At 54.8% G+C, this 23,783-nt stretch overlaps 7 protein-coding genes across 7 annotated transcripts; 1 reads left to right on the top strand and 6 right to left on the bottom strand.

The window, feature by feature from the left end:
• Positions 1 to 340: 340 nt before the first annotated feature.
• LY79DRAFT_147710 (kinase-like domain-containing protein) lies at positions 341 to 2,058 on the bottom strand. Its single transcript, XM_060551027.1, has 6 exons — positions 1,839 to 2,058; positions 1,608 to 1,780; positions 1,468 to 1,551; positions 1,069 to 1,417; positions 612 to 1,010; positions 341 to 556 (listed from the first exon to the last, which is right to left on the bottom strand). Exons 1-6 carry the CDS (start codon positions 1,882 to 1,884, stop codon positions 423 to 425), a joined length of 1,185 nt encoding a protein of 394 aa, XP_060420292.1. The 5' UTR covers positions 1,885 to 2,058; the 3' UTR covers positions 341 to 422.
• Positions 2,059 to 4,614: 2,556 nt separating this feature from the next.
• LY79DRAFT_535843 (uncharacterized protein) lies at positions 4,615 to 5,469 on the top strand. Its single transcript, XM_060556548.1, has one exon. It carries the CDS (start codon positions 4,716 to 4,718, stop codon positions 5,076 to 5,078), a length of 363 nt encoding a protein of 120 aa, XP_060420291.1. The 5' UTR covers positions 4,615 to 4,715; the 3' UTR covers positions 5,079 to 5,469.
• Positions 5,470 to 7,224: 1,755 nt separating this feature from the next.
• Positions 7,225 to 7,708, bottom strand: LY79DRAFT_147757 (uncharacterized protein). The gene has a single exon (XM_060551028.1). The coding sequence runs from the start codon at positions 7,594 to 7,596 to the stop codon at positions 7,282 to 7,284; it is 315 nt and encodes a 104-aa protein (XP_060420290.1). The 5' UTR covers positions 7,597 to 7,708; the 3' UTR covers positions 7,225 to 7,281.
• Positions 7,709 to 14,909: 7,201 nt separating this feature from the next.
• LY79DRAFT_147635 (uncharacterized protein) lies at positions 14,910 to 15,848 on the bottom strand. The gene is made up of 2 exons (XM_060551026.1): positions 14,968 to 15,848; positions 14,910 to 14,913 (listed from the first exon to the last, which is right to left on the bottom strand). Exon 1 carries the CDS (start codon positions 15,719 to 15,721, stop codon positions 15,185 to 15,187), a length of 537 nt encoding a protein of 178 aa, XP_060420289.1. The 5' UTR covers positions 15,722 to 15,848; the 3' UTR covers positions 14,910 to 14,913; positions 14,968 to 15,184.
• A 621-nt stretch (positions 15,849 to 16,469) lies between these two features.
• On the bottom strand, positions 16,470 to 16,920 carry LY79DRAFT_147578 (uncharacterized protein). Its single transcript, XM_060551024.1, has one exon. It carries the CDS (start codon positions 16,817 to 16,819, stop codon positions 16,517 to 16,519), a length of 303 nt encoding a protein of 100 aa, XP_060420288.1. The 5' UTR covers positions 16,820 to 16,920; the 3' UTR covers positions 16,470 to 16,516.
• A 37-nt stretch (positions 16,921 to 16,957) lies between these two features.
• Positions 16,958 to 17,618, bottom strand: LY79DRAFT_504440 (uncharacterized protein; the record flags this gene model as incomplete). Its single annotated transcript, XM_060553511.1, has 2 exons — positions 16,958 to 17,380; positions 17,526 to 17,618. 2 exons carry the CDS (start codon positions 17,616 to 17,618, stop codon positions 16,958 to 16,960), a joined length of 516 nt encoding a protein of 171 aa, XP_060420287.1.
• A 1,467-nt stretch (positions 17,619 to 19,085) lies between these two features.
• LY79DRAFT_665326 (SMI1/KNR4 family protein) lies at positions 19,086 to 20,841 on the bottom strand (the record flags this gene model as incomplete). The annotated part of the gene is made up of 3 exons (XM_060563042.1): positions 19,086 to 20,629; positions 20,690 to 20,742; positions 20,831 to 20,841. 3 exons carry the CDS (start codon positions 20,839 to 20,841, stop codon positions 19,086 to 19,088), a joined length of 1,608 nt encoding a protein of 535 aa, XP_060420286.1.
• Between the last annotated feature and the right edge of the window lie 2,942 nt (positions 20,842 to 23,783).

Below are 23,783 nucleotides of genomic sequence, written 5' to 3'. Positions count from 1 at the left end.
ATGTATCAGGATGTGGTCCAGAACCTAAGTCTTTCGCGAATTACAACGACGCAGCTTCCCAGTGAAATGGTTAGCAACATGTCGCGTAATCAATAGACATGCCTCGGGAGGCCCAGTTCTTGCCACGCCTCCTCAATGTCATCGTGAGACAGTTGACATCGCGAGAAGCGCAGACACTTCGCACATCCTCACCAGCAAGCCACTGCGCTTTGAACGATCGACGCAGCTCAGCTTCTGGTCGGCATTGCACGTTCAACATCTAATCATCATTTGGCCGGACCTTGGGGTGGAAGGCGAGCGCCCCTGCGCTCCATGCACGAATTCCATCTCGGTATGCGCTGGTCAAACAATTGGTTTGCGGACGAGAATAGTCGGGGACGATCCACGAGTGCACTGAGTCCCTGGACAAGGTCTCGGCTTGCTCAATCCAGTTTGGCCATCATATCTGCCTTCGGGATCGGAGTGAAGTTGTCAATGTCCAATCCCCTTCCAGCCAGGACGGGCTTCATGTGAGGCGGCACCAGCTGATGATTCAGGTTCGGCGCAATCGAAAGTTCTATTATCATGTTAGACGCGGCGCAGCCAATGCGGTCTACAAACTTGGCACGTACCATGACGGGTGAAGTCGAACAGAGGGGGCAAGTCCCTAACTTCGCCGCTCTGGTGACGGGAGTCGGGTAGTTTGGTGTTGGGATCTCTCAGCTCGTCAAAAAACGGATGAATCATGGCTTCAACGGCAGCTTGTCTCTCTGTCGGGGTATACTCGAGGAGGCGCGCGATCAGATCGATCGCATTCGCGTCCGCCTTTCTAAAGACCTTAGCAAAGGGATGGGGCTTGATCTGCGGGAACTTGTGTTCCATGTAGTTCGGGTTCATCGTGCGGATTTGCTCTCGTGTAGGCGTGCCGAGAACCTTGATAATCTCGACAAGCTGGTCGATGCCTGATTCTCCGGGGAAGAGAGGTTGTCCGAGCATGAGTTCGGCCATCACACAGCCGGTGGACCAAACGTCTGTCAAGCAAAAGAGTTAGGGCTGATACGCCATCTTGTTCAAACGCGATTAGCTTACCGATCTTGGTGGTGTAGTTCGTGGCGCCGAAGATGAGTTCTGGCGCTCGGTAGTATCGTGAGCAGATGTACGACACATTTGGCTCGTTCTCGACCAAAATCTTGGCGCTGCCGAAATCGCAAAGCTTCAAAATACCCGACGCGGGGTCCAAGAGGAGGTTTTGTGGCTTGATGTCGCGATGGCAAATGCCTTGAGAGTGTATGTAGGCGAGAGCGCGGAAAAGCTGGTAGATGTAGAGCTTGACTTCCAGGATTGGCATTGTCGTCTTCATCTTGTTGAAAAAGCGGGACGCGCGGTAGACCGTCTCGGGTACGAACTCTTGGACGAGATTGAGATACACCTCGTCTTTCTACGCTGGGTTAGCCAGGTGGTCGTCTGCTGCTGGGCGAGGCTCCTTACACGTTCGCCATTGGAGTAGTAAAAGGCCTTCAGTTGCACGATATTGGGGTGCCGGACAATCCGCATAATCTGCAGTTCGCGGTTCTGAAGTTGCTGTCAGCACGCCGCGGCTCGAGGGCCAAAAGGTGAGGGTTACAGACCTTGAATCGCTTGTCTTGGAGGACACGCTTGATAGCCGCATCCTCTCCTGAAGGCGAGAGCTTGGTCTGGAAGACGACACCGAAAGAGCCGTTGCCCACAATCTTGCATTGAGTGTACTGGAGATCTCTCGTTTCTCCAGTGATTCCATCCTGGACCTTCTCGCGAATAACCTCTGGTGCAGGCGTTAGCATGACAGGAACAGGCTGCTCGTGGGAATTGCCGCTGCTTACCTCCCATCCTGAGAGTGTTAAAAGCGGCGGGGCGATTCTGCGCCATGGCTCGGAAGGTGTTGTCAGCACGGCAAAAGCCCTGCTATTGTAGGCCGACGTTGGGCGAAGTGAGGTCGACAGGAATGAGGGGTAACGAATCCGTTATTCGAAGGCGGGCCGTGATGGGCAGCGGGGAACCAAGGCTGTTTCGCTGGTATCGAAGTCGTGCAGTTATGATTGCACGAGAGCCAAGTTGGAAACCGACGAGTCAATCGCTTGTTTCGAGGGCCTCAGCTATGGACGTGGTTGTGGTCGTGAGACGGGTTGAGAAGGGGAGCGGCACCGGCAGCGGATTCGTGTCGGGTGTCGGTTGAGGCTTCCCCAAGGACTGAATCCAATTGCACTATTGAGGTCGATGGGCAATCTGCAAGGAGCTGATTGATCTCATTAGCAGGGCAGCCGAGAGATTTAGGAAGAGAGAAAAATTCGAAAATGTTGATTGTGGTTAATAGGACGAGGCGAATATGGGCAAAGTACTGGTGTGCCGTGCAACGAACAGTGATGAACGAGGATGACGGACGAGGGGTGCGGGGCGAGAGGTATTTTGACAGGGAGAGGAAGAAGGTGGCAGGGCAAGGGAATATGAATGATGGCAACGATGCAAGGTGAATGGTGGCAAGTAGAGGAGCGAAGGAACCAGAGGTTATTGGCAAGGTAGGTAAGGTAGCAGAGCAGGGCCGGCCAAAGCAGGACAAGACCAGGACGGGACGGGACAGAGGACAGAGAATAGGAGGGGGGTGGGCAGTGTGTATATGCGTAGCAGCGCTATGCATGCAGCAAGTACCTAGTGAGGTGATTTTTCGCTCAGGCAAGAGGGAAAATGCCAGGTACGTGCAGACCAGTAGCGCGAGGCAGCTACAGATGCCTTACATGGGGGAAATAGGTCACAGCAGGGCAAATACCACGCTTCGTATGTGGGTGAACTGGTGACGACGGGCCGAGAGACAGGACAAGGTACAGTAGGCTGTGGTTGTAATGCTGGAGGTGGTGATGGTGGTGGTGGTGGTGGTGGGTGGGAAGGGGGGAAATGGTGATGACGGCACAGCACGTCGCTGAGGGGCAGGTCGACCAAGCTCAAGGATCGTGATGTTTCTAACCCCCGTGCAACGCAAGCAGGGTAGGCTGGTGGGGTTGGAACGTAGAAGACAAGAATTACTCACAAGGACTGGCAATTGTCGGCGAAGGCGGGATTGCGGAAAGAGACGACCGAGACGAGAAAGAGAGTGTGTGCGTGTGTGAGAGGGAGAGAGAGAAAGAGAGACAGCGCAAGAGCGAGAGGGGGAACCTCTTGAATTCGAGGTAGCTGCGGCGGCTGCGAGGTGCAGTGAGAGTGGGAAAAGAGAAACGGAGCAGAGGCGCTGGCCGCTCTGCTTGGGTGGCTGGACCGAGACAGCTGTCCTCCAAGCGAGAGCAGAGACGAGAACGGGTCGAGGACAGGGCGGTATGAGCGACCGTCAACGATTCGGCGTAGGACGTTTTTTATCTTTTATTTCTGGAGAAAACGGATATCGAGAGCGGGTGCTGTTGATGGCAGGGAGAGGCAAGAGAGGAAGCGATGCACGGGGAAACTTGGTGAAGTTCGGGTACCCGAGAGGTGGGAGAAGGAGGATGTTGTCACGCCGTTTAGAGAAGCGCGAGGTGGGTTGGTTCCAGTGAATGGTGGGAAAGATGTCGGACAGTGGTGGTGGATGGATGAAGTACTGGACTGGGGAGCAAGAGCAGGAGAGAGAGGTAGGGATGTACTTTGCAAAGAGGGGCAACTGGGGTGGTTCGTGCTTCTTGTTCTTTTGGGCTTGAGGTCTCGCGGACCATACGGCAGGGCAGACTAGCGCGCGCAGCTGGACAAGGAATGACGGAGTGCATCTCAAGTCCCCAAAACTAACTAGTCCAGGGGGTGTGAGAGACTCTGAGAGGGAGGGAGAGAGAGAGAGAGAGAGAGAGAGAGAGGGAAGAGCAGTGAAGCATCCCGGAATCAAACAAGATGAAAACAAAAGACCAGGACACGGGAATAAACACAGGAGAAAGTCGACCTGCTACTTGCGGTTGCTGCTACCCTTTTCTACAATCCCATTTTGCACAACTTCTGGTCTGTCCCCGACCTGCGTTCTTCACCTTTCGTATGTCGCCTGACCAAGCATGGCGAGGTTCCTTCCTTCGCTGCCTTCGCCCCTCTTGCTTCTGGTTCCCAAGACCGAGTGAAGCGACTGCTTGACATTAAACGGCTTTGATAGAGTCAATGGCCAAGGTGGATGGCAGTATCCCTAATCCGCTGCGAGACAAGAGTGCCATTTTGAGGGGGGAAGCAAGCCGCGTGCAGTGCCGACTAGGATCTGTCGGGCGAGTTCAGTCCGGATTTCTCTGAATAAGGCCATCGGTTGAGGTAAAGTCGAGACACCACGCAGGGACAGTATGGATAGATGGACACTCATGAAAGAGGACAATGTGATTCACTTCGAGTCGGGCTCAAGGTCAGGTCAAGCCGAATCACTCAGACACTCAACCGTCAACAAGACAGTGGAGGCGTGGTTCTTCTCCCTTCTCTCCCCTCGGATCAACAAAGACAATCGTGCGTCATCATCATCATCGTCGTGCATCATCATCATCGTCGATGCTGCACGCCCTTGAGACGGGGAAGGTCAAGTTGGCCGGGAACTCTGAGATCTGGGAGACTGAATATGCGGACTCAAGTCTGGGAAGCGCAGGTAAGGACACCAGCAAGAAGAAGTAGTACACTTCAGGCTCCGGTCTACATTACATAGGTCTAGGTCTAGGTCTAGGTCTAGGTCTAGGTCCGGGTCCAGGGCCTCCAGGTCGGGATCGAAATTCGGTGGGCGAGACATGCAGAAGGAGAGACCAGAACAACGGCGGGATGCTGCTCGACTGGGTCGGCTGGTTAGCCTTTCATCGTCGTCCCCTCTAGACAAGGACCCGCTGCACCAGGCTTGCTCATGTGCTCAATTTGAGACGGGGAAGCAGGCGCTAAAACTCGGCAAGCGGAAGTCAAAAACCCAATGGGCGCTCATGCTGTTACTCCTGCTGGCTCCTGTCAGGCACTTTCCCAGGTTTCTGCCAACCCGGACGACAAACACACCAGGAGATCAGATCGGTACGTACCTTGCCGTTTTCCTCTCTCTTTTACTGGGCCTGTGCCTGTCGCTGTCGTCTCGACGTAAGGTCGTATGCGTCTGCGTGCCTACCTGACTTGAAAAGAGACCTTGGGTTTAAACCACCACTTGTTTTCTGCAGGCACTAGCTCTTGCTCGTCCCAAGACAAGATGACCCTACCGGGCAACTTCGTCAACAAAGACGCCGGGTTGGGATCTCTGCCATCGGTGAGTCTGACCGAGCACTGGGACCGGGAGAGAAAGAGGTGGCTACCGGTCGATGTTTCCCATGCCAGGAGAGACAGACAGACACAGGCTGGCTTTGGTAGCAACTGCCTTGTTCCCTGAGCATTCAATGTATTTATCGCCCTATGCATCTTAGTCAGCCTATTTCCCTTTTCCCTTCAGGTCTTTCTCTATTTCGTTTTGCTTTGTTTTCCTTTCAGTCGTCTTTTCTGTCCTGTAGCTTCTCTTGAAATCCCTTGGGCCCTCACGATGATTGGTGACTTTACCTCATTGCAGTTAGCTCTTTACCTGTGCCTGCAGTCTCTCGTCTCCTCAATCTTGGGGTCCCACGTCTTCCATGCCTTGAGTCACCACGGACCCGTGTCCGTCAACATCGGTACTGCCGGGTACCTCTCTAGGCCACCTGACCAGCTGGGTCTTCCATGCGTACCGGCCCAGTACCATAAGACGCTAGTCGACCGAACATGGTACACACTAACCGAGTACCAATGCGCCTCAAGCCCGAGGACTGACCTGCTGAGCGTCCCCAATTCTGCAGGGTCCAGTACCTATGTACTCGCACGGTTCCTCCACATTGAACGTTGTATTTCCTCGATTTTGGTCCAAAAAATCCGCCTCCCTCGACACTGGACATTTTCCCTGCGCCAGTCTGCTGCTCTTTGACCGAGTATTTGGTTTTGACTTTCTCCTCACAGTCATTGGCCTACTGCTGTGCTTCTACGCGTACGGGGAGGGGAATACGCAGGAAGACGGAGTTCGCTAGTAGGATCGGCCCTGTACGCTACTGAGGGGTCATTCCCTTCATCAATATGGTTTTTGCAACGATTCACCCAGGGGCTAGGTCCGAAGATCAAGGCAGCATCGAGACAGCCGCAGGACCAGAGGCTTGGATATCGTCACCTCCGACAACCGGCGAGCACTTGACTAATCGTGGATAGCATCGTCTTGAGGACAGATGAATCTGCTCGAGAGAGAGCCTCCTCGTGGAAATTTACCTTTGTTCATCTCTCTACTGATCAGTCGAGGGCGATTCTACCAACAGCGAGTGCTGTCTTTTTTTTTCTGTTTTGCGGGACGGTACCACACGGTCCTTACGGCATAGATATTTAGACATGGAGTACGGATACTATGTTGCCAGTTTCCCGTCTTCGTTTACTCATGAAAGACGAGGCATGCACATCTTTGCTGATGCCAGTCTCATCTGTACGTGAAGACTGGGTAGCTACTGACAGCAGCTCTTTCGGCCTAAGCTGCAGACAAGTGAACAAGCATAGCCACTAGTCCAGCAAAATTGCAGACACGGTCCTAGTCATATGCTGTACAGGAGGAGTTTTTTTAGTCTTTTTTTCTACTTTTTTTTCTACTTTTTTTTTCCTACTTTTTCTTTTTTGCTTCCTTTAATGATAGTATTCACCTGCAGCACATGCTCTGCAATATGATGGAGTCGCATACGCCCTGGTCGTTTCTGGCGATTTTCACGACCGTCTTGGAATGCGCGAGCAGGGATGCGTCCACTTGGCTAGACCTTGCTGAGCCTTGAAAAGAAGAGGGGAGGGGCTGGCGGGACGTGGAGGGATATTGCTGGTTCTATGCACGGGTCAGAGCTCCTGTGGCTTGCGCGGTGGTGGTGTTTGTTTTCTTATGGACTGGTAGCCAAGCACGCGGGGGCGAAGGGCAAAGGAAGGAGGCAAATCGGGCTCCTTGACCATTGATGGAATTGCAAAAAGGCTCCCATGAGCCGGTTGCGGACTCTTCACTATTGGCTATGGAGTCTCTGCAACTGTTCTGGACCCCCTCCCCTCCTCGTAATGTCCTCAACCCCGCCAAAGAGACTTATCCAAAGGTCCTATGACGACGTGCACATGTGTGGAGGAGACGGCCAAGTGCGGGGCACCGGGCCCAGGAGGAGAGTCGTGGTTGTGGCTCGTTTCTCGTCGTGAGGGGGGCGTCCAGCAGTAGGAGTGGAGCCTGGTACATTGATGTTTCTCCAAGACCGAAGTACCACAGAAGCAATCCACCGGGTCGCCAAAAAACCACCCGCGGTTGTCTTTTGTTCAGAGCCAAGTGGGGTTGTTGCGCGGGTGGTTTGCAATACATACTACGTGGTAGGTATACATTACATGTACTATCCATAAACCACCGTCGTATATATATGCCCCATTATGGCAGGGTCTCCCTCTCCGTCTAGGCTGGGTTTCTCCGATAAAATTGAGATGCGCAATGCAGTGGAGAGCCGTGTAGCGTAGTGTTGCATAAGGCTCTGCGAGCAACAAGTGAAGGCTGCCGAAGGCCAGGATCAGGAATCCTACCGCACTCGATGATGTCTGGATTTGGACCATTCGATGAGAAAGGAGGGGGGCCAAAGCCATTGACTTTGAATAAGCATTGCAGTTCAGTCGTCCGACTGCTGGTCCGCCGCAGATTACTCAAGTGACGGACAGGACAGTCTTGGTTGATTTTCGTCCAACGTCTATCTGGCCGTTGCTAGAGAATCAGCATTGGGATGGCTGCAGGCCGCGGATAAGCCGATGTGGCTCTCACGTACGCCGCGCTCTTTGATATCCAGTGCAATGCTTCGCGGACGTGGGCAGTCATGCTCCACTCCACAGGTCTTTCGCGAGAGGCCTCTACCAGTAAGTCATGGTCAGTGCAAACTCCGGCTCCTTGTTTGGGCCTTGAGTTTCGACGGAACGTGCGCGGAAACCTTGCGGTGGCGGCAACCACAGAAACAATGGCAGCATCGAGAAGGACTCCACGGGCTGGGCTGGCTGGCTGAGGTCCTACGTCGTTGAATCATGCGGGTTTGAGCCGCACTGGTTCCTGAGCCTCCTAGCCAACATTCCAGGTCCTCTGCCATCAACGACGTGACTATTTTCGTCCGCTTATCCGTCCTGACGGCTGGCCGACCCTCTCAACCGTCCCCGACTCCTGGAAGACTTGTTCTCATCACGCTGCCATTGGGGTTCTTGGCCCCCTCCCCTGTCCTCGTGCCCCATAGTCGCGTGCTGGTACTGTACTTTTTTTCCTTTTTTTCCTTCTTGTTTTCTGGTATGACCGGTCCGAAAAATACGTATTACCTAAGCGCTCGAAGCATGTGACTGCTTCACCCAGAAACGGTTAGACAGCCCTGCAGCAGGATGTCATCCAATGGCAGGGCCTAGCCTAGCCTGACGGCGGGAACCTGGGAAAGGACATGGACTGGGTGGGCATTAGAGCTCACCTCCCCCCCCCTCACCTGCGGCTGCACCGCGGGGCTGTGGGCTTGCAGGCTTGCAGGCTTGCAAGGCAAGTTGCACCTGGAGTGTGATGGATTGTGTTGTGGGAATCGTTAACAAAGGTACCTACCTACCTCTCTCTCTCTCTCTCTCTCTCTCTCTCTCTCCTTCTCTACTTGACCCGTTCTGCGGCGCAGCTCCAGGGTTCGGTCTGTCTTTTTCTGGATACAAACAGGTCTCATGACCTCCTTATGCGACGCTAGTGACAGATTTTAAGTTCACCTGGACCACGAGAGGTCAGCAGCATATGATCATTCCTCCCCCCTCGCGTGGCTCCTGCCTGCCCTCGCCCTCCTCCTCTTGCTTCTTTTACGGCCATGCCTGCTGTAGCCTGTAGGTATTGAACCTGGCCCACTTGGCAAGCGAGGCTCGGCACGACAGGGAAAGAGATGCACAGCCCAATGACTAACTACCTACCTAACTCCCGGAACAGTTGTGCAATAATTTAATTGCGTGACACCTACGTGGCTTCCACCTCGAAGGTGCGTGCGTACACCGCGCCCGTAGAAGGAGGGAACCGGCCGCTGCGCAACTACCAAATTTCCCGAACAATGTAAACCAGAACCACCGTGCGGCCAGCAAGCGACTCAATAACTCCCCGTTTCCCGCTCCGGTTACCTGGGGCTGTCACTGCCGGCCAGTGCGAGGTTGATTGCTGAAGCGGCACCCGAACTGGCAGCAACGCTGAGGGGAGCAAGAGCATCATCTGCTACCTACTGCCAGCGTCGTTGCCAAGACGCTTGCGTCTCGACCTCTTCTCGACTACAACAGCCACTCGCCACATCATCAAACCGAGCCTAAGGATGAACAGCCTCTGTCACAGCGGCCCAATGTGCATCCTGCTGGCCATCGTTCATCATCCTACACACAGCCCCCTATGGAGAGACAGACCAACGGGGTCAAACGTATACCGTCCACCACCGGCGACCCCCGCCGCCCGGGCATCCATTCGGCACCCGGTGCCTTGCCTCTGCCTGCCGAACTGAAACCTCCGAAGCGCGGGACAACGCGAGCTACGTTCGGGGGTACTACAAACGCGGATGGAGGGATTCTAGACTCACATGAGCCGCAATCTCCCAGCTCAGCTACCGCAGCTGCTTCCTCTTTCTCTCTCCCACCTTCGTTCTGATGAACTCCCCGGCTAGGCTGAGGTCATCGCCGCACGACCCATTGTAACAGACCAACAGGCCCTGCTCTCAGAGAAACCACAGCGCATCTTGTCCCTTCGCTGGGCTTGCTGGCTTGCTGGCTGGCTAACCCATTGGATGGCACGAAGCGTGTTGACTATTGAAGACCCGTGAGCCGTCATGACTAATCCCCAGCTTTTAAGTCGCTGTTGGCGCTGTCATGTCCCTGTAGTCGTGCTTGTTGTCTGGGCTGATCGGCCAGCCGGCCTGCCCTAGTCTGGTCTGATCTGGCTATTGTTGCCGCGCATCTGTTGAACGAACCCGCCCATACGGTGCGGTATTAACTGTCAACCACGGGTTCGCGCTCAAAGTTACATTCGGGCTGCGCAACGAAAGGCCGATCATGATCCGGCTACCGTGGCTGGCCCGCCACCGACCCCGAACCGACCTTTGCGTTGGGTTTTTCCATCTACCTGATACGTCCGATCCGATACCTTTTTCGTGGCCACGTGAGCCCTCCAAGGCCGGAGTACCTACTTAACTGCGTGATGCGTATCCGCACATACACTACGTCCGGATGCGTGTATGCACTTCATCACGTCCTTGCTTGACTTGCATCCTAGGCCTGCAGGGCATCGTTGAGGGGAGAAGGGGGCTCCATTCCTGTTGGTTGAGACGCACAGACGGAGCTTGTCGTTGGACCGCCGCGTGCAAGTTCCCATACCGGGCCCCTGTCACGCATGCACCCGTTGACTGGCCTGCCCGGGCCCTTCTTCGAATCCCTGAGCCGAGCGGTAATGCACTACCATACCATGGTACATCTCGTCACCGTGTTCCTCTCGCCGCAGCCGCATGGCCCTAGCAGCATCCGCCCGCCAACCTACTTTGCCTCCCACAGGGAACGGAAGGGGATGGCTCACTTCCAAAGTGGCCCATTCTGTCATACGCCTAAAGATATCCTACTGAAACCTCTCCAGCTCGCACGCCGCAGCGAGGAGATATCCGACAACAGCTACGTTGCTACGCCAGTGCACCATCTTGACCCTACCGCAGCCAGAGCTCACGTTGTTCAATCATCTTCGGGCTCATCCAGCCAGATTTTCCCCTTCTTCGTGTGTAGACCAACACTGAGTGTAAGGGTGCTTGGCGAAACCCCGCGTCACACGCTTGACAAGTAGGAACTCAAATGCCCCAAAACAGCACATTGCGCCAAAGGATGGGAGTCACGATGTAAGACAGAAAAGCGAGTTGTCGTTATTCGGCGATGCTGCTACCACTCCCTTTCGTCACACCCTCTCGGTTGGAGGTGGAGTGATCTGAGTGATCTCGACCCATCCTGCCTCAACTGCAGACATCATATTTGATGCTTGTAGACCCAAATCGCTAGCCGGTCTGGGGCACGAGCATCAAACTGGCCTGGGCATCTTGTGTAGCCCTCGTCATTGGGCAGCTTCGTCACCAGACCTCTTCCTTCTACCATGGATATACCAAGTTGCAACGGCCGCCTGCAGCCGCAACACTTCAATGGGGCGAAGGTTGCTGCGTGTGTCGAAAGGATGTCGGAACATCCCCTGCCATTCCAACATCTTACCCACAATAATGGATCGACTTCTCATCGGTGAGGGTCTCACACGAGCAACGAGGACACACTTCGAGTCACCGGTTACCTAGGATGCCATGATCATAGACATGTAAATTGCCGCCATACCAATTGGGACAAGAGGTCTCTACAATGCGCGGTCGCAAATACCAGGGAAACAAAACTGACATGGGGAACACCGCTTCGGACTGCAACATGCGACTGCTAGCTGTTATCTCATTGACAAGTATCTTCACACTTGCTCGATTCAAACGTCGATGCTGCAGCTTCAGCTTCTTCTTACTCCAAGGCGAAAGGTTCTCGGACCAATGTCCCCTGCATGTACCTGCGGTTGGCTAAAAACGTAGATAAGGTCAAGTCAGTGAGTCGCCTTTCACTTTTGACTTGTCGACCTCTGTGCTGGTGTTCCACCTGTGTAACTATACAACACTGGCCGGCATCAAAGTCGTCTGTCCAAAACATGAGCTCGGTTGCAGTACTGTCGGTGAAGTTCCCAGAGTTCCCAAAGCATCGTCACATAGGTGACCTCTGCTCGGTTTAAGCGCCAATTCGTGTAAACCAAAACTTTCTAAACAAGGCTACAGCAATCCGAAAACTCGCCTAGGTTGAAAGACTCAACCCCAACAGTGACCTTTGGAGGCTGGACTGCGACATCCCGAGATTCCTCAACGCACCTCCGACGGTCACCGTGATGTTCGGTGTGAGAACCCCTTGTCTCCGCATGGGTCGTGCAGCAGTCTTTGCTTCCTCGCCGGCCACCGCTAGCAAGCCGTGCGGAGGCATATCGGATGGAATAATACTATTGTGACAGCAATGCGTCAGATGGGACTCTCCAACAATCGCGAAAGAAGCAGGGCACCCAGTCTGGTGGGGGGGGCTATCAGATGCAACGTCAAATGGTTACCATCTCCGGTCTGTCCAGGAGGAGAACGGCGTTCCTCTACCCCCCTCTGCTGGCAACGCTTACCCAGTGAACCTCCAACCAGAGGCCAGTCTCGATTCTCGTTTGGTTCAAGCTTGCAAGGGCCTCTCTCTGCTAGGTTACCTTGCCATATTAGGTGCTCGATCTTCAGCCCAGGTACATGCGTCTTATTATTGGCATTTCTATCATAATCTATGCCGGCCAAGCTGCCGAAGCTCCTCAGGATGTGCACACCAACTCAACGGTGCAGTCTTGCAACGATCCTCGTCATCTGATGGCAAGACTCCAGACTCCTCTTTTCTTCGATCCCCGTCATCGTTGACGTTTTCTTACGAGTACACGCACAAGGCCCGGCACTGGCTCGAACCGTACGAGCTGTCAATGACCTTGTCCCTGGCGAGGCATCTTGTAGAGAGTAAACCCATCTTGTTGACCACAGGTGCGGGGATCGCTAGTCTTGTCATGGTCACAATGGGCCCGCCAACCACGAAAACCAGCTGCAGGTATATATGAGAGCGCCTGGAGCAACAAAATCTGACTGGTTGCCTGCGAGCTGCTGTACCTCGTCCACTTTGGTCAACTCGCATGCTGAGCTAAACCCGGACCACCATCGCCCAAATCGACCCTAGCATCGGTACGATACAGGTCGACATGGCGTGTCTGCTTTGCCCTCACTGTGAAACTGTGCTGCAGAGCTCTGTGCCATAACCGCAGAGGTGTTTCGTTCACCTGCATCATCGAGTCGCCTCAAAGACGCCTCGTCGTAGTGCGCTGCCAGCCTTTCGGGAAACCAGCTGGCTGTCGCGCGCCCCATTCACATGGTGCTAGCGACTCCCTACCGGTGGCTTCTTGTTTCACTTGCTGTGGAATCTTCAGCTACTTTGTCGATTCGCTCTCACTCTGATCTGATGGTGCACCAACTGGCATTGGATGTAAGCTTCTGAGCGGCTGACTCTCCACCTGACACCGGTGAGACCCGAAAGGAACCGCCCAATCACACCGGTGTCATCGAACGAGCCTGGCCGTCTGTCGCAGCACAAGGAACTTTGGCCAGGAAAGGTGGCTTGTATTGCTGATCAGGGATGCATAGATAAGTCGGGCACCGGCTCCATCGACTGACTGAGGAGGCCCTTCCACGCGTTTCTCGGACGCAGTCGCCGTCGCTGACAAGCCGCGTCTTGTCGTGGCACCTCACAGCAAGCCGTCTCACGCACATGCCCGGTGCCTCTAAGGACGCATCTCCCGCTCAACGGGACCGGCAGGATGAGGTGGCTCCGGGTCTAGGGGGGTTAGTAACGATGTCTGCCGATGGGCGGTTCTGCAGGGCCCGGGCGCGCAAGGATGATTTCCTCGTCTCGGCGCAAAGTCGCAAGCTTCTGCAACTCTTTCCCGCAAAATTTTCTGCCCTATTGTTGGTGCACAACCGTTGACCGTGGCTCACCGACTGACGGGTTGCCGATGGCGAGGTGACGAAACAGCGTCGAAAAAATCTTTTCCTCCTTCTTTCTGGTTTTTGGGATTAGGTTACGTTTGTCCCAACAAAATATCCCTTTACCCATTCACCGCCAAATTGTTGACTGAACTTTGGGACGAGACACTGGCTCTCCTTCGCGTGTTACGAGCCTATGGCGGCTCCGCTACCTCAGTGTCATTCATTCTCATTGAGACAAGTGTCTAAGGGGCTTGACTGACCAGGTTTTAGAGTACACCCGAACTCCTGGTACTTTTTCCTTTTTCTTTATCTTCTTCATAACCTTTATCCGTAGTCGAGTCGGAAAGGATCCGATGTCTTGCTAAACCCAGGGGCACCCAAACATGCTTGAGGTCTGGGCGTAGGTAGGGGAGACTGTCGGTGAGTCTGGTTCGGGCCGGCAACGTTGCCCAACATTCCGTCACCACGAGTATGATATCCTTGGCCGGGTCGGGCCGTGGAAGCTGTATGGTTTTCGTGCGTGGCATAATTGCGTTGGATTCTATGGTATTGGTTCTGCCGGCGATTGCCGACTCTAGGAGGGTCATTACTGTGAGGCTAGTATCTCATCGCCATGAAGCAACCTCGATCGGATGGATATACCAGGACCTTTGGTAACGACACAAGAGATGCAATGTCGGGCAGGCTATACGCTCCCAATTGTTGACAGTATCGAGTGCTGTAGATATGATGAACCTGCTGCAACTGGGCACATCTCTACAGGTACTCGAGTACTAGATTTCGCCGTCCTCTTCATGGATCGCCCTCTCCCCGATGGCTGTAGAGGGGCGACTGTGCGGTCCCGGTACATGAACCAAAGGGACGACGTCGGCCGTCTTTATATGCTAAAGGAAGGTTCCGATAGCAACAGCGCCGAGCCCGGATATGGATGCGCGTATCAGATTGTGGTTCTCGTCCCGAAGGGTCACTTCTCGACGATCTTGGGCAACCTCGGCAGAACCGAGGAGATGGGGACATCAAAGCAGCGTCGCCGAAGGGTCGACCGGGGCTGCCCGCCCCTTCCGGAGCAGGGACTGCTGGTGATAAACTCAGATAGCGGCCGTTGAGCACGTCTCCAGTTCGTCTTTTGTTGTCATTGTTGTCGTAGCCGCCCCTCGGGGGGCCGGTCCGTACAGTATAGTAGAAACGGGTCCCCTGCACCGGAAGCCGAAGCCAGGGAGCGGTGGAAAAGGAAGGTTTCTGTGCCGGACACCATCTCATCTCAACTCAGTGAGGTTGTTTTCTTGCTTTCGTGAAAGGCAGAGCGGCCCGGGATCCGACTGTGGTTCTGCTGTTGGTATCGAAAGTCAAAAAAACGTACGTTAATTATGACGGCAGTTCGCACCGCTAAAGACGGTTCCTCCGCCAAAAGAGAGGCAATCGACCACGTAGGTTTTCGAAGAGACAGCCCATTCTTCTCGCCTGGCAGCCCCTCTCAGGTAGAGCAGAAGAGCCGTAGGCTTCGGATGTCGAAGTCTCGAGGGCAACAGGAGAATGAAAGCTTGCTCTTTGGAGCTGTGCGAGGAAAGCTCTCGTCATACCACCGGACTGTCACCCGTTCGTCAAGGATGCGGCCCTGGGCTGCCCATGAACTCGGACAGTTTCTGGGGTAAGTCGTCACTTGATCCCCCCCCTCTCAATTGCCGAGGCTCCCTTATCGGGTCAGATGCTTCGATGCTGTGCCCGTGTGGCATAGCTATCCTATTCGTCGGTACTTGTCTCTCATGACGTTGTAAACAGACTAAAACATACGCAAGAGCAACAAGAGAAAGAAACGCAGTGAAGTGACAAAACAGATATGGAAAACCCGAGACGCGGTGCTTCGTTCTACCCGATAAACGCACCCTGTGCTCATTGACAGAATACGCGCTCCACGATCTAGAAAGCCAGCTCGAGCCGTCCGTTGACATGACGGTATGATTCAACGACATGCATTCGAAGGCCTCGTATAAGATATTAACCGCAATATTGAGAATAAGTAATAAAAAGGGGGTATGGGGAAGAAATAATAAGTTTCTGGGTGATCGGGAGTTGAATCTCCAGCTCATACACGGGAGCTGAAGTGACATTGAGGGAGGGGCTTCTTCCGTGTCTTGCATTCAAGAGAGACGTTTCCAACGAGGGAGACTTCGCGCCGGCTCGCTCCGGCAGACGAGTCGGACCCCGTCAAGGCTTTCCGCGAGTCCCATGCCGCGTGGCTGCGTCTCGAAATACCAGCGACGACCAAAAGTCCGAGTAGCCCCGAGAAATCTGCGACGTGCAACATTCCCAGTGACCCCAGGCCGCTATTTTTTAGGACCTAAGCCTCGGCAAGCACACGCAGGCCATAAACGCAAGGGGGGGATGGGAGACAATGATTGATGTCGTGGATCACCGGGGCCTCTTGCGAAGGCAAACTGAAGGCCTCTTGCGGAAGCACAAACCGTACGGACCTTGCCCGCCGGGCCAAAGAGCGGTCCCATACCGGCGGAATCCACCGGTACTAGAGTCGGTCGGTTTCTGTACCGAGAGGTCCGCCACGAAGCCTGAACCGGCAACCGCTTCCCGCTGCGTACCGTATGTCTCGCGGGGAGCATGCACCCACAAGCACACCCGAAGTGACGGGAGGGGGGGGGCTGCTTTAACCCTCCTCGGAGGTGGAGCTCGTCTTCGCTGCTTCGTCGCTGCCGCCTCATACGTTCTGATACAAGTGAGTGAGGACGAGCAAAGGGATTCGGATATCAGCTCTGCCCCGACCCTTTTTGTTCAAGTCCTCTCTCTCTCTCTTCCCCTCTCTCTTTCTCTCAAACCCGACGCATGACCCTTTGACGGAGCGCTCGGCTGCGGTTCAAAACTGGAGAATAAGATAGCCCCCCCTCGCGTCAAACGCTAACCTGCCTGGAGGCCGAACCAGCTTACCCCTCGTTTTTGATCATCATCGAACTTGTATTGTCCTCGAGCCGTCTTGACCATCTTATCACGGGAACAGTATAACCAAACGAAGCGTTGGCCGCAGACAGCGATGATGTTGTCTGATAAATTGCAAACAAACATCGCTGGCATGTAGCAGAGCCCTGAAGGAAAGAAGCAAGCAAAACGCCTCGGGAGGAGAAAAAACAAAGAAGAGGCTCACATAAGAACTGTAGACCTATTGCCATACCGCCAACGTCAAACCCCATATACGCCCCCCCAGAGTTCCTAGCGTTATAATTACACATCCGCCCCTTCAGATTCCAATTCCTACAATCTGCCTCTCCGTCCTCATACCACTCGTCGTCGCTTCGAATGCCAATTGAGTCTCCAAGTATCTCTCAACAACCGATCCCGATGGCTGAGCAGGAAAGAAAGTGCCTCTCTCACAAGGCGAGATTGTAGCTGTACTCGTCCTCCATGTTCTGGCTGACCCAGAGCACGACGCTGCTCAGCCCGACCAGCGCGTTGGCGACCACGTTCTCGATGCCCATGCCGAGCGCCGGCATGCCGACATCCCGCACGACGAACTTGAGCACGAAGACGGTGACGCCGCCGGCCATGCCGCCCGCGAGCGCCGCGAAGCCGAGGAACAGCACGACGCGCGCCTTCCACGCCACGCCGTTGCCGCTGTACGAGAAGCTGTCCGCCGACAGCCGCGCCTTCTCGACCGAATTGATGATGAGCATGCCCAGCGACGAGAAGATGAGGGGCAACCAGTCGACAAAGGTGACATGCGTGTCGGAGCCGTTCTTGGCCGACTTGGACCAGACGGCCGAGTCCAGCATAACGTAGAATGCGATGGAGAACTGGGAAGTGGAAGGAAAAGACGAAAGTGTTAGCCGTGATTTTCGAGTTTTGATAGGGCCTGGATGGTCCCGGAGGATGGGGAGGGTTGACAGGCATCGAACGAGACCCGGGTAGATGGTAGGCTAACAAAGGGGGAAAGCTTACCAAAGCTCCGGCGCCGTAGACGCCAGAGTTACGCGCCCAGATGCTGTTCAGCCATTCCGGCTTGCTGAATTTCCAAAGGCGCTCCTCCTCCATGTTTGCGTGTGTGGTGTTCGGGGGTGAATGGGTAGGTAGCTCAAGTCGGCGACCGTCGCGGACGGTTCGTTCGGGCACACTTCGGGGGCGGGGGGCGGTGTTTGCGTGCTTTGACCAACGCACGAAGCTACAACTGCAAGGGAAAGTAGAATGTGTTGTTTCGAGATTGGGATTACGGAGGGTGTATGGTTCGGCCGGCGGCGTGGTTCGTGGGTGGTGTCGTAGGCTGCTCGGCGTAAGGCTGGATGGAGGTGACGAAGGGTCCGGATGTTGGCCGCCTTGACGTTGATCCGGCACAGCTGAGGCGTCACAGTCCCCACCACCCGATCCCTGTTCCAGAGCTCTGCGTCATCACGTGATTCAATATCACGTGCGTACCCATCTTCGGTGTGCTTGCTGGTCATGCATGGGTGAGAAGCACCATCGAACATCTGATGAGGCGATAAGGACGACCACGTTTCGAGATCTCATTAGCAATGACTAATGTCACCTTCCAGTAGTGTGGCGAGTTGTCAGTGCATTCAGACTGTTTGAAACTCTCGACAGAGAATCTGCATTATGGGCTCTTCGTTTACCAACTCCATCTTGAACTCCCTTGCCTTGGACTCGACACGAGCACCGGCCCATAGACGAGACCAGACATGAAGATGCGGCGTGGATCTTCCGCCGTGAATCCGGTCGGTGCGGACCGGATGTACGTGATGTTCTATGTTCATTGGACACCCGGTCAACATGAGTTGGTCGCAATGCATGGGAAACGAGGGAATGAGGGGCATTCCCACCTCACTCCGCAACTCAACCAGGCAGGCGCATAGCCGCTATACAAACACGACACGGGGGCCCTGGGAAACACGATTTGGCCAAAGCCGTCACGGCCGACCTGCATTGAGGACTGATCCTATCCACGCCCGTCTCGGAACGCTTGAGATGAAAAAGTAGACAAAAAGGTCCTAATAGTACACTAACAATTACTGGCACACCTGCCATCATCGGCCCACGAAATCGTCGTCTCATACTTCTCCACCAGGAGACCATGGTCGGTCTGCGACGTCCGTCCAGAGACGACCGCAAAGCCGTCGCCCTAGGCAAGCCAACAACACAGGTTGGTGCAAATGTACGTATCCGCGCATCTATGTCCATAGACAGCAGGATATTCGAGATGGAGACAATGCCCACTCGGTGTATCCCGGTCCCGGCCCTTTCCAAAGAGAGCCAAAAGAGGAAAGAAGAGACTTTCGAAGAAAAAAAAAAGCCCAGCCGCCGTGTTCCTTGATGCTCGAAAAAAGAAGAAAAACAAAAAAGGTTCAATGTTGTATGACCCCCTGCGGACGTCCTCTCATAATGATTAGAGCCAAGGACGCCTCAAACGCCAATGTTTTGATGTATGATGAGCCTTGTCGCGTAATAAGGCCACGAGAGTAGGGAAAACCGTATCGTCGTTCTGTCGTATCCAGTTTTGCACGCCTTTTATATCTCGATTTCCTTCATCGGCTCCTCCGATACCTCGGCCTGCTTCCCGTTGGCCTTGCCGTTTGTGTTGCTGACGGGGTTCTGGTTCTCCTTGCCTTCGCCCTCGGCGGGTTCAACGTGCGCCAAGAGCGACGCGCGGGAACCCTTGCCGTTGTCCTCGCTCGGACGTGGAGTTTCGACTTCGACGAGCTTCGTGGGCTGCTTGAGGCCGTTGGTCTCCAGCTCCGGTAGGGCGGATTCCTCGGCCACTCGTGCGAGGGGGCTGGACTTCCCGTAGCCAGGGCGAATGGGGCTGGCCACCGGAGAGGTCCCCCCCAATCGCTGCATCGATCTTCCTCGTTGTTCGCCGTTGGGCTCGGCCGTCGGGCTTGTGTACGGGGAGTTGGCGCCAGATCCTGCCGGAGAACCGCCTTTGTTGGAGGGTACGACGGACTTGCGCTTCGCGGCTCTACGGCCATACTTCTGGTCCATGCGCCATCGCAGAATGCCGAAGTAGGGAGGCTCAACACGCGTCTCCTTAAACTCCCGCAACTTGAGCTCGTTGGTCTCCTCATCCACAAACCACTTGCCACTGGAGAGGTCGTCCGCAACCATGGCAAGGAAATGGGCCCAAGATCGAGCAATGACGTACTTGGTATCGTAATCGCGGCCGAAGAGAACAATCTGTCCCCATGTTCCGTTGGGACCAGGAGCGAGATCCACAGCCAGGTTGTTTCCACCCCAGTCGCGCACGAGAGGGATCCAAGCCGGGTGGGCATAAGAGCGCTGGATGGCGTTGGGAGGGACGCTCTCCTGGCGAGCGATGAGGTCCTGGCGCCACGAACCGTTGTTCGCGGCAGCGGGCGAGGCCGGTGTCTTGGAAGACGAGGCCTGGCTACTGCTGCCGAGAGCCTTGGGCAGAGCGGCGGGCCTGGCGTAGGCCGCTTCTGAGAGAAACTCTTGGTTGACCTTTCGCCATTGATCCCATTCCTGAACCATTTCCTCGCAGTCGAGCAGCATGGAGCCGAAAATGATGCCGGTGGGCATTCCCAGTCGTTCTTGGCCGTCATGAATCATTAACGACTCTCTCACATCCAGGGGCAAGGAGCAGTCCAGTTGATGCTCCAACTCGTTGAGATCGTTGTCCGTGCAGCCCTCGCAGAGCTGATCAAAAAGCTCGGGATAGTGCTCCTCGGCCCATGCATCGATCTTCTTCCATGAATGGGAAACTGGAGGCGGAGGAGGGGAACCGTCTTGGAAAGACTGCATGGGGACATCCCCCGGACTTTGCAGCTCGAAGCCATCCACCTGGCTCTCGCGACGGGCAGATTGAGACCTCATGCCTGGAGAGTAGGGCGCCGAAGGGTTGGGGCTGGTCGGGGTGTAGGGCATGCCACCGCCTAGGTAGTTGTTATCGCGGGAGAATCTGTTGTAGTCTTCTGTGAAGGGGGAGGAGACATCGGCACGGGACTCGGAGGCGGTCGCAACGGAGGTGAGGATGCCACTCTGGCGGTTCAGAGGAACGTGTCGACCGGTTCGGTGGGGAGAGTCAACGGTAGAGTCTGGGATGCGTCAGTTTGATCATGATGAACCCCTAGTCTGCAAAGTTATTTTAAACGTACGTCGGTCGTAGCTGGTCAGGTCGTGCCAGAGGGAGCGGAAAGCCGCACCGAGCCTGTAGTCGCATAGTCAGTGTCTCGGCCCTCCTTTGCGTCCCAAGAAAAAGGGAAATGAACGGCAAGAAGGATTGGATGTCAACGTACGAAGACGCCATGATTGGCGATGGAGCCCCTGGCCTGTTTGACGAGACAATGATCCTGATCCGGGTTGTAAAAGAATACAAAAAAAAGACGCGTGAGGCCGGTTGCGGTTGTGCGAAGGCGAAGAAAGGGCAGCGAAGATTGGGGGTTGAAGAAAGTTGATTTACCCCCTTTGGTCGCTGGCGTCCAAGTTAGGGGTAACGGCCGAATCGTCAAAGACAGGAGAGAAACGTCCTTGATGGGTTCCCCTAAGGGTGGCGATTGGGGGGGGGGGGGGGGGGGGGGGAAGAAAACGGTCGACCACCAGTAAATTATTGGCTGGTAACCAAGTGAACAGAGCCTAGGGCGACACAGCGAGAGGGTGAAGATTGGGCAATGAATCGTGAGTTGCGAGAGAAAGTATGGTTCCGAAGAAGCGCAGTCAGGTCAGGGGCGGGTCGCGAGGGTTGGATTGTGTTTTTGTCCGACGGGTGCGTGGAATTTTTAAAGTTGGGGACGATGGCGTAGTAAACCCGTCGCGCTTCCACAGTGCCTAGTCGGGGGGTGAGGAGGATTGGATAATGGCAAGCGCAGCGGTAGCTCCTAGTGCAACGTAGAGAAAAGCAGTGTAAGTATAGTAGGTAGCTAGCTGTACCTTAGTGCCTGAAAGTCCGATGGCATTCGTGCACTAGGTAGGTACCCAGATAGGCAGGTAGATGAGCCAGCAGGAACAAGGCCAAAGTGAGAGATGATGAGGTGGGCGACGTTTTGGTGTGGTGGGTAGTAGCGTGGTTTGTGGTACTCCAGAGGCCCCGTTGTCAGCGTTGTCTCCTTCGAGAGCCAGAGAGAGGCGAGAAAGGGACGGTGGGCGTGGAAGAGGGAGGGGGAAGGGAGGTCGAGTGAAAGTGTGGGACCTTCAGAACGGTTTAGGAGAGAAGGGGGACCCCTGGTCTCTCCTTTCTCATTAAAAATGCTAACTGGTGCCTTCCTTGTCGGAGGGAGTAAAAAAGGCCAAAAACCAGCCAACAAAAAGCAAGCAAGCAAGCAGTGCAGCGGGTGGTCCTAGACAAGAAACATGCGAGAGACAAGCCAGGACGCTGCTTCGACGGCCTGTTTCCCGAGCGAGGGGAGGGTAAGGTGAGGGACTGAGACTTTGGCGGTGCAAAAGCGAGTGTCGATGTGGTCGGTGATGAGAGTGAGAGGGGTTTGATGTAAGGCCATGTAACGGCTAAAGAGGAGACGAGAAAGATAAACCAGGAAGAAAAAGTTGGCAGAGATGTCCATATGGATGATGACGATAAGCTTGGTTGGATCTTCAAATGCGACTATGTTGGAGTGCATTGCCTGCAGATACACTTTTGTCACACTCAAAGACACACGTAGCTCCGGCACGTATACCTACAGTTGTCGAGGTACGGCTTTAGCTGATACATCCTTGCGTCTGTCTGTGGAAAAGCCTTGGCCAAGTCACTTTAACGGCTGGATGATATTGATAGGGCAAAACGGGGTAGGATTGTCACTTTGGGATTAGGGGGGTGGGTGATGCGACGGGCTTTAGTAATGTGATTGATACGTTGGCAGAAAGGGAACTCGAACACGCACGTATTGAGTGGGTGTCGGCCTTCTATGACTCTCATTCCCTCCATTTACGGGCTTTTTGGAGTAGCTTCTCATTGGAAAGGGCAAAATAATAGGAGACAGGGGCGACCGAGCGTGTAAAGGGCCGCTAAAGAGGGGCGAGTGAGAGTGGAGTGGGTGCTCAATATCATGGTGAGGTGGTGTCGTCGCTGCTCAGGAACGGCGCTGGTTGCTGCCGAGACCCCTGACTAATGGAATTAGCAGCAGGAGCTGATAGAGAGGTACTTTGAGCACTGCGCCACGACTCTTCGACATGGAGTAACCGCCTAGGACGCCATACACGCACGACTGCCCGTTCCTTTTCGTCCCGCTGCATCGACTGGAGCCCGACGCTAATTATTCGGCATGAGGAGGGGTCCTCATCCATCCATCATCTTAGCACGAACAAACGGCTGCCTTCAGGCTCTTCTCGTTCCTTTGTCATGGCCACGGCCCGGGTTGCGGACAGCACCTCAGTCCATACAGACGTGGACCATTGGCCATCATACAAGAGCATAAACTGCAATTAGATTGGGGGGGGGGCTCGTCCCCCTTTCCGAGCGCATGCAATTCTCATTACCAGCAGGCTCGGTTCAGTGCCAGCCCCCCCTAGGCCGCATCAATTTTCCTCATCTCCATGATTACGGGAAATGGGCCCGCTTTATCTACCGCCCCCAATGCTCCACGGAACAGGCCCTGCCTGGCCTTTTCCCATTCCATTTGATACATACGTGTTCTGGCTCCAAGCCCCGAGGGGGTCTCTGGACTAAAGGTCTCGGACATGGGGGTCAGATGCAGAGACCAAGGAACGAACGTACACAAAACACAAAAGAACCAAGGGCAACCCGTTTTCTAGGCGAGTTCCACGAACCGGTAGAAGGAGGAGAAACATTCTGCGTCGACACTTGACCGTTGCCTCCACAAGCGGCCGTCCGAAACAAAACTAAGGCCGGCGAAACCCTGGATTTGTCTGGCGGTCGCTCGTCTCTCTCTCTCTCTCTGTTTGCTTTATTGCCAGCTTGCCTTGCCTTGCTGCTTCACGGGCCAACCGAGAAGAAGCATCTTGAAACATGCCGGGCTCGAGATGAGTGCCGGCTTTTGGCCGTCTCCTCTCCACACTAGGACGTTTCCGACGAGCGCTTTACGTCAAGCAAACACCCTTGTTCAAATTTCATCTTGTACTTCATTATAGCGACTCAAGGGCAATTCGCCCAAGTCCAAGTGCGAGATGCGCGCTGTCGCGGAGGTAAAGTAAGGCCTGTGAGACGTCAGCAATAGCTGGAGCGCGTGGATGTAGATGCGCATGTAGATCTGAATTAGGGACATTACCCCGACGTTGCGCACGGCAACAAGTAGGTAA

The sequence above is a fragment of the Colletotrichum navitas genome, assembly GCF_030913465.1.
Source record: "Colletotrichum navitas strain CBS 125086 chromosome Unknown LY79scaffold_2, whole genome shotgun sequence".
Classification (NCBI taxonomy): Eukaryota; Fungi; Ascomycota; class Sordariomycetes; order Glomerellales; family Glomerellaceae; genus Colletotrichum; species Colletotrichum navitas.
The sequence above is the reverse complement of the archived record's forward strand: the minus strand, read 5'-3'. Positions and strand labels throughout refer to the sequence as shown.

Coding starts and splice junctions, on each gene's coding strand:
- LY79DRAFT_147578 (XM_060551024.1), bottom strand. CDS start 16,819: ATGTGTAATTATAACGCTAGGAACTCTGGGGGGGCGTATATGGGGTTT.
- LY79DRAFT_535843 (XM_060556548.1), top strand. CDS start 4,716: ATGCAGAAGGAGAGACCAGAACAACGGCGGGATGCTGCTCGACTGGGT.
- LY79DRAFT_147757 (XM_060551028.1), bottom strand. CDS start 7,596: ATGGCTTTGGCCCCCCTCCTTTCTCATCGAATGGTCCAAATCCAGACA.
- LY79DRAFT_147710 (XM_060551027.1), bottom strand. CDS start 1,884: ATGGCGCAGAATCGCCCCGCCGCTTTTAACACTCTCAGGATGGGAG. Junction 1,781..1,838: donor TAACACTCTCAGGATGGGAG/GTAAGCAGCGGC, acceptor CGCCTGCACCAG/AGGTTATTCGCGAGAAGGTC. Junction 1,418..1,467: donor ACTACTCCAATGGCGAACGT/GTAAGGAGCCTC, acceptor AACCCAGCGTAG/AAAGACGAGGTGTATCTCAA.
- LY79DRAFT_147635 (XM_060551026.1), bottom strand. CDS start 15,721: ATGCAAGACACGGAAGAAGCCCCTCCCTCAATGTCACTTCAGCTCCCG.